Source organism: Egretta garzetta, unplaced genomic scaffold, assembly GCF_000687185.1.
Source record: "Egretta garzetta isolate BGI_Z169 unplaced genomic scaffold, ASM68718v1 scaffold425, whole genome shotgun sequence".
NCBI lineage: Eukaryota > Metazoa > Chordata > Aves > Pelecaniformes > Ardeidae > Egretta > Egretta garzetta.
Window position 1 is genome coordinate 4,627,528 of NW_009259796.1, and position 8,694 is coordinate 4,636,221.

General features: G+C 52.2%; 1 protein-coding gene across 1 annotated transcript in view; it reads right to left on the reverse strand.

Annotated features, from left to right (window-relative positions):
* Window positions 1-2,587, reverse strand: part of HES1 (hes family bHLH transcription factor 1) — a 57,711-nt gene extending 55,124 nt beyond the window's left edge. The window contains exon 1 of the mRNA XM_009639722.1: window positions 2,174-2,587. Coding sequence (XP_009638017.1) covers window positions 2,174-2,587 — 414 coding nt within the window. The remainder of the gene's footprint in view (window positions 1-2,173) is intronic.
* Window positions 2,588-8,694: the final 6,107 nt, after the last annotated feature.

The window sequence follows — 8,694 nt, forward strand, 5'->3', positions numbered from 1 at the left end:
GCATCCTGGGGTGCGTCTGCAGCATTGGTGTGCAGCATCACTACATCCTGGGGTGTGTCTGCAGCATTGGTGTGCAGCATCACCGCATCCCGGGGTGCGTCTGCAAGCGCTGGTGTGCAGGGAGCACTGCAGGGCTCACCCAAATGAGACCACATTCCCAAAGAAAATATGCTTTTCAGCCCATGCTTCCTCTGCTGCTGATGTCTGCAGAGCTGTGCAGCCAGAGCTCACTGACTCACTGCACACAGGTCACTCGGCAGCTGCCGGGTGGTAACTCTTATTTACTGCTCAGCTGTGGTTGGATTTAAACCAGCAGCACAGGCAGAGGGAGGGGAAATCCCCTCCCTCCCACCCCAGTCCCACGGAGTCATCCAGTCCAACTGGAGCAGCTACTCGAGTACATCGAGTTTAGGGCCTTGCTTCACCCCTGGCTGCTTTCTTCTAGCTCAGCATTCCTGGTTTTGTTAAATTTCCAGTCTGGAGGCTTCAGGGTGCTTACAGCTCTGAATAAAGCTCTTGGAGACCCACCCCAGGTCACACCCCCTGTAGTTCATCACAGATAACACTAGGACAGGTCAGTTCAGCAGCAGCAGTGAAAAGAGGCACCAATTCATTCCAGTTTGGAAAGGAGAAACTGGTGACCAAGTACCTGATGTAGTAGTTACTACCGTGGGCACAGGCACCCTCGTCTCGCACAGCCCTGGTCAGTCCCACACCCCTCAACACCCCAGCCTCTCAGGAACCCTGACCTGCTCAAATCAGGCGAGACAAAAGAGGCTGCTGAATCTTTTTTGCTGAAAGCCACTCCTAGCACATGTGCCAGACCAGATTAAAGTTTAGCTTCCCTGTAAACATCCCCTGAAGACCTTCGCCGATCAAGTTGGTCACCTAGGGCAGGGCCACTGTCCTGACTCACGTGCGATGGCAGTCCCCCGTGCCTCCCATCCTTGCCACCTGGGCCCCTGAGTTGAATGGGAATCTCCTCCTCTCCTGGAGGCCTTTCCCTCCAAGTCTTGGTTTGGGGAAACTGAGGCTGACCCTCGTGCAATGAGAGCTGCTCGTGGGAGCGGAGGCTATGGAAAGCTCTGGCCAGGGAGGGCCATCGGGGTGGACCAGCGCTGTCACCAGCTGGTTTCATGCTCTTAACAAGTGTGTATTTATCTCATTGCCGCCAGGATAATTGCCGGTGATTTTGCATGTAGCAATGACTTCCTGCTCTCTGGGGCACTCTCCGGCTCTTCCAGCAGCTTTCCAGGCAATTTTCTGCTGTGGATCTCCCCATCCTCTCTAGACTCTGCTTTTTGTAAGCACATTTTGATCTCAGCTCAGGACCACGTGTGCATGTTTTCACAAGCAAAGCAAACCAAAAAACCCAGAAAGACACAACCACCCCTCCAGCCATCCCACCGCAAGCAATGCCAGAGTGCCTGCCGTTTCCAATGGCTTTTCCTGTTGTCGGTTTGTAATTACCCCGGGATGCCATTCCCCACATTGCTCCGACAACCGGGATTTAAGGCCCCGCAAAGAGCACGGTCAGAGCTGCTACTCCTCCAGGTTTGGGTTTGGTTGTTTTTTTTTTTAATTCCTCACCTTAGACTGGAAACTCTGGGGCAGGACCTGGGTCTCCTCGTGTGTTTGTGCAGCCCCTGCACAGTGGGAGGTGTGTATGGCTCAGCTCTTCTGAATATAAGTGGTAAATAAGCAGCCATGTGGTTTTGCTTGGCTTTATCCCCTTTTGTCTCATCTGCCCAGGAGAGGAAGTTCCTTATAAAAGATCTGCTTTGCTCTTCAAATGTCTCCTCAAATTACCCTCTTTTTGTTAGGTCCATGAGACACTGGGGAACTGTCCCTATATTCAAACATTTACCCTGCTCCACCTGAGTAACCCCCTTGTCACCAAGGCAGTTATGAATATGCCCAAGCTGCTACAGGCTCAGCCTGACCAGCCGCAGCACCATGACTCTCTTTGGCTGATTACAGATTGCTCAGCAGCGTTACAAGCCACTGGCTCTGCTTTAATCACAGCTATTCCAGTTACACAGTCCCACTGGTGTGGCTCTGCCCATGCATCCTGGCTGCCAAGCTGCAACACACAGAGACATGATATTGTGCTGGCGTACAGCATCACTGCATCCCGGGGTGCGTCTGCAGCATTGGTGTGCAGCATCACTACATCCTGGGGTGTGTCTGCAGCATTGGTGTGCAGCATCACTGCATCCCGGGGTGCGTCTGCAGCGCTGACGTGCAGCATCACCGCATCCCGGGGTGCGTCTGCAGCATTGATGTGCAGCATCACCGCATCCTGGGGTGTGTCTGCAGCATTGGTGTGCAGCATCACTGCATCCCGGGGTGCGTCTGCAGCGCTGACGTGCAGCATCACCGCATCCCGGGGTGCGTCTGCAGCATTGATGTGCAGCATCACCGCATCCTGGGGTGTGTCTGCAGCATTGGTGTGCAGCATCACTGCATCCCGGGGTGCGTCTGCAGCGCTGACGTGCAGCATCACCGCATCCCGGGGTGCGTCTGCAGCATTGATGTGCAGCATCACCGCATCCTGGGGTGTGTCTGCAGCATTGGTGTGCAGCATCACTGCATCCCGGGGTGCGTCTGCAAGCGCTGGTGTGCAGGGAGCACTGCAGGGCTCACCCAAATGAGACCACATTCCCAAAGAAAATATGCTTTTCAGCCCATGCTTCCTCTGCTGCTGATGTCTGCAGAGCTGTGCAGCCAGAGCTCACTGACTCACTGCACACAGGTCACTCGGCAGCTGCCGGGTGGTAAATCTTATTTACTGCTCAGCTGTGGTTGGATTTAAACCAGCAGCACAGGCAGAGGGAGGGGAAATCCCCTCCCTCCCACCCCAGTCCCACGGAGTCATCCAGTCCAACTGGAGCAGCTACTCGAGTACATCGAGTTTAGGGCCTTGCTTCACCCCTGGCTGCTTTCTTCTAGCTCAGCATTCCTGGTTTTGTTAAATTTCCAGTCTGGAGGCTTCAGGGTGCTTACAGCTCTGAATAAAGCTCTTGGAGACCCACCCCAGGTCACACCCCCTGTAGTTCATCACAGATAACACTAGGACAGGTCAGTTCAGCAGCAGCAGTGAAAAGAGGCACCAATTCATTCCAGTTTGGAAAGGAGAAACTGGTGACCAAGTACCTGATGTAGTAGTTACTACCGTGGGCACAGGCACCCTCGTCTCGCACAGCCCTGGTCAGTCCCACACCCCTCAACACCCCAGCCTCTCAGGAACCCTGACCTGCTCAAATCAGGCGAGACAAAAGAGGCTGCTGAATCTTTTTTGCTGAAAGCCACTCCTAGCACATGTGCCAGACCAGATTAAAGTTTAGCTTCCCTGTAAACATCCCCTGAAGACCTTCGCCGATCAAGTTGGTCACCTAGGGCAGGGCCACTGTCCTGACTCACGTGCGATGGCAGTCCCCCGTGCCTCCCATCCTTGCCACCTGGGCCCCTGAGTTGAATGGGAATCTCCTCCTCTCCTGGAGGCCTTTCCCTCCAAGTCTTGGTTTGGGGAAACTGAGGCTGACCCTCGTGCAATGAGAGCTGCTCGTGGGAGCGGAGGCTATGGAAAGCTCTGGCCAGGGAGGGCCATCGGGGTGGACCAGCGCTGTCACCAGCTGGTTTCATGCTCTTAACAAGTGTGTATTTATCTCATTGCCGCCAGGATAATTGCCGGTGATTTTGCATGTAGCAATGACTTCCTGCTCTCTGGGGCACTCTCCGGCTCTTCCAGCAGCTTTCCAGGCAATTTTCTGCTGTGGATCTCCCCATCCTCTCTAGACTCTGCTTTTTGTAAGCACATTTTGATCTCAGCTCAGGACCACGTGTGCATGTTTTCACAAGCAAAGCAAACCAAAAAACCCAGAAAGACACAACCACCCCTCCAGCCATCCCACCGCAAGCAATGCCAGAGTGCCTGCCGTTTCCAATGGCTTTTCCTGTTGTCGGTTTGTAATTACCCCGGGATGCCATTCCCCACATTGCTCCGACAACCGGGATTTAAGGCCCCGCAAAGAGCAGAGCCACCCCGTCTCCAAGCCATTGCTCTCATCAATCATCTTCTGTCAGATGGGGAACTTGAGCAACCCCAGTCCAAATCGGAACATGGAAGGGAGGCCTTCCCCGTCCCACCCTCCCCTGTTTGAGAGCCCAGCTCGAATAAACAAAACCTGAAAGGGCCAAGGCAGCTCAAAAGGAAACTGTAAACGATCCCATCTGTGAGTCTTGGCGAATATCTCCTCCAGGAGGGGGGCGTGGGGGAGAGAAAACAAGTGGAAGGGTCCTTATTTTTTTCTGCTCAGAAGGAAATACCTTTGGGTTCACATGTTGCTACTGCTCCAAATGTCATTCCAGAGCCCAGACCGGGCTCCTCCTCAGATGTTTCTTACCAGAGGCAGTGGCAGGAGCCTTCAGGACAGGTTGCCATTTGCAGGGATAATTATCGGTAAAGCAGTGCTGAACACATGAACTCAGCTCGGGTGGAAGAAGTAGATTGGGAAAGAAAAGCAGATGGTATGTGCAAAATTCATGTTCTATAGCGACAAGTGTGTTTGTAAGACAGTAAAACAACATCTCTGCTCGCACTGGAGAACCCGAGTTCGCTGTGTTCCTGTCCGTGATTCACGGGCGCTGGTAAGTTCACTCCATCAGGGTGGAAATGGCCTCTGTCTGGGGGTGCTCTGCTGGGCGCTGATGCTCACAGCACTGCGGGTGGCCGCTGGGCACCTCGGAAAAGGCAGGTCCTGGGGTGGCAGCCAGGAACAGCCACAACTATACTTAGGTAGCCAGCCTGAAAAAGTTGCCTGTGCCCAAGTTTATTAAGTCAGGATAGACTATGGGGGTCCAGACGCCCCTTGTCCTTTCCCCATTCTTGAAGCCTGCCTTTTTTTAGGTTTTCCATTTTCAGGGCCACTGATCTGTTAGCCTTGTCCCCCACCTTTTCCAGGCAGCATTTCTGCCTTCTGGCCCTGAGCAGGCAGGTTGGGCTAAGCACTTGGTAAGGGATATTGCAATTGTATTGGCAGCCTGGGTGCATGACAAAAGCACTGGCGAGCACAAAGCAGTTTTATCTCACCAGGTTTCCAGCTCTGTTCCCCAGTTGCAAAGGCCGGGGATTGTCAATAAGGGCACTTTGCATCTTCAAAGAGCAGGAGCGGTTTCACCCTCAGCCCAGGGTACCCTGGAGACCCCAGCAATGCTGTCCTGGGGGACCCTGAAACCCAGGTCTGGCTTGTGGAGCAGGAGTTCACATGTGCCATGGGCAGCCAGGCAGACGCCGGGGGATGCGCTTGGGAAATGCTCTGTGCCTCTGTGGCACCACCAGCAACCCCTACTTGGTCTAGTCAGGGAATTGGCTCGCCAGGAACAGATGCAGGCTGCAAAAGATTCAAATGCTTTTGACTAACGAGCAGCCTTTAAACACGAGTTAATATTTAATTGTGAATTCAGCTTTCAATCACGCCAACGAGAGTGGGGAATGAATATTTAAGACACTGTTAATTGTGCTAGAGATGGAGAGCTGAGGCAGGGAGAGGGGGTCAGTAGGTGATGGAGGGCTCGGGGTAAGGACCAAGGACTTTCTGGTCCTTGGAAGGGTTCGGCTCCAGCAGAGTGATGCTGCTGTGGCTAAACACCAAGGAGGTCCTGGGACAGAGGTGTCACAGGGAGGTAGTTATTACCTTCAGGTGCTCACACTGCAAACGGTGTGCTGAAATGTTGGTGAGTACCAGGAGAGTCACAAAAATTATTTGAAGGCAGAAACGAGCGTTCTGGAGCGAGGCTTGCAGAGCTCAGACGATTTTGCACAACCCTGGAAAATGAGCATTTGGTCATACATCTAAAAGTCACGATAGGAAGAAGCAGCAGAATGAATATTGAATTTAGTAGAGAAAGTTATAACAAGGCTCAAGACCAGGAAAGGGAATCAGGGCACATTTAACAGGAACATCAGACATTTATTTTTAAGTGATAGGGTTAGAAATCACCGTAACAAGCCAGGAAGAGGAGAGACAGATGCACAGTCCAAGGAGAGATGCTTTTCTAGCACTTCCTGGGGTCAGCTTAGGTATTTCTGGGCAAAATGTGATGCCTGGGAAATACAGATCTTCCCCCCTGAACAAGCGCAACCAGCTCCCGCAGCTGTAAGCTATACAATCACATAGGGCTGGGGAGAACATGAGGGAAATAACATTCAGGAGCAGAATGGGTGGGAAGACGAAGCAAATGATCACCAGAGTGTGACTCCAGTGGGCACACGTCCCCTCAGAGTGGCAGGAGGTTTGCTTGGTGCCAGGCTCTTCCTTTCCACCCTCCTGAAAGTGCCACCCCTTCGGCTTGCCGGGCACACGCACATGGCTCTCGCTTGCGCTGGGACACAGAGCCTGGCTGCTTGCTGTCCCCTTTACAAGCCCTGTAAAGCAGAGGGGGACGCCGTTCTTGCGCCTCTGCTCGTTAACTAATGTGAAATAAATCCCTTTTATCTTCGCACACATTTTCTAAGGATAATAATCCCTTTTTGTGTGCGCCCACTTTAATTGTTTCCAAACTGAGCTGTAATTGCTGATAGTAATTAAGTTAATACATATTTACAGCCATGTAGAGTTATAGATGGTCTCCCGTAGTTTTATTTGAAGCATTTTCTTTAACCTGCTATAAAATCATTAACAAGTTGTTCAGTGTTAATTGCCCCCAATGCCGACCTTGTCCCCTTTCTCCGGACAAGGCAGGGCAGGCAGATGGCTTCCCCTGCCCGGCCCAGGACCGCTGCTTTCTCCCTGCTCACACCCTGGCTTTACTGCAAAGCAGGGGCATCCATCACCTTTCTTTTCTACCCTGTTGCTCTGGTTTTGGCAAATTCATCTCTCTAGCCAACTTTCCAAGCCCTTTGCAAAAAGAGCTGTGCGAGGGCTTACGCGCTGTGTGAGGGTTTACGCGCCCCATGCCCATGCATGCTGTGAGGATGAGGGAGCAGGACCCTGGGAGAACGGGAGACCCGGCAGGGCTCAGCCTTGGCCCCTGCCTGCAGCTCTGCCGAGCGCCGTGGCAGCAATCCCTCTCCCCGTGCCAGATTTTCTGCTGCTTGCATTCGTGCTTTTGTGCTTGCCAAGAGCCCCAAACCACTCAGCAAACAGCGTGTGTGGTGAGAGATCACCACGTGTAATCTCTGGGTGAATCTCCCATTATACAGTAGGCTAATTAACTCCGGGCAGCGGTACAGGGTCGTGATGAGCTATCGGCTCCAGGAATGTCCTCCCCAAAGGGAAGTAAATATCGCTGCAAGAGCGAGGAGTCCCTTTCTATGGCAGTGAATCCCGATAAAGAGCTTCACTCCATTCTGCTGCTGCTGGCTCCAGCTTAGCGTTTTTAAAGCTAATTCTCCCCCGCGCTAATCTGGAGGATCCATTCAGGCCAGAGCTCAACATCTGAGTCTATTTGCGAAGTGTGCAGCTGTGTCAATTTGCAAAGACAAAGGAAAGCTCCTCTGTCAACAGGTCGGGGAGCTCAGGTAGCACGAGCGAATTGAGGGCAAGAAGTCAAAGTGGTTTCACAAACCATCAGACCATGCTTAAATCCCATCCAGCCCCAGAGGCCGGGGCAGTGCAAGGGATAAAGGCAGCGCCGAGGAGTGGGCTGAATGGCTGGGGCTGTAAGTCCGCCAATTAGTGCTATTAAAGAAAGATAATTAGATCTGCTCCATGGAAACCCCAGAGGAGGCAGAATGCGATTTCCACTTGGGCTTATTTTAATAAAAGTTAGAAATGCCAAGAGGTGCCAAAATTGCATCGTTGGCAATATTAGCAGGGCCCTCGGCGTGTGGTAGAGCAGCTACGGGACAGCAGGAAGGGACCGCAGCCCCTTGGGACACAGGCAACCGTCTGCTTGGTGTTCGTGCCCAAAGGATAGAAGTTGAAAATTTTGGAAGTGAATACTTCCAGATAAAGAAATCCAACCTCCTTTAGAGCCTCTGCTTCTCTGGCAACTTTTATTTTTAGGAATTACTTTGCACAGGGGCAGATGCCGTGGAGATGCTTAGCAGTGATGTGATCTGAGCTGAGAGCAGGGCTGGGAGCAGCCCTTCCCAGGGCACTGGGTTTGGAGAAGTGAGGAAGGCAGGAGGCATCCTGGTGTCCTCTGGGAGAGCACGAAGAAAATAAGTCCTGGGGAGGAAATGGGACTTCTCACCTGGACTCTTAATCTCAGTGCCATCAGGTCAGGGAAATGCTTATCCGTCTTCCACGCAGGAGGAAACAGTGTCTCCGGGAAGTCAAGTCCAAGATTTCTGAAGTCAACCCATGGTTTAGGAAGCCACAGCCCAGCCTGGGCACTCCTTAGCCATCAGCAATCAAGGACTGTGGCACTACAGAGCCCCTTGGGCTGGTGGCAGGGACCAGCCAGTATTTGAAAGGAGCATAGGAATATCTGCATGGGCATTTGCAACCTTCAGAGAGTTAATGAGAAAAAGAGAGTAAGGAGTCATCACGCAGCTGGTGTGTGAGAAGGTCCCAGGTCTCCTCATTTCTAATCAACTAAACTAATTTCCTGCAATTCTGAGATCTGCAAAATAAGCTGTGTTCAAACAAATCCATTTCACCGCTGAAAACTTCCCCGTAAGCAAAACTTCCCCTGGAAATAGAAGCAGTCTCAGTCTTTTTTTTTTTTTTTTTTTTTTTAATTTTT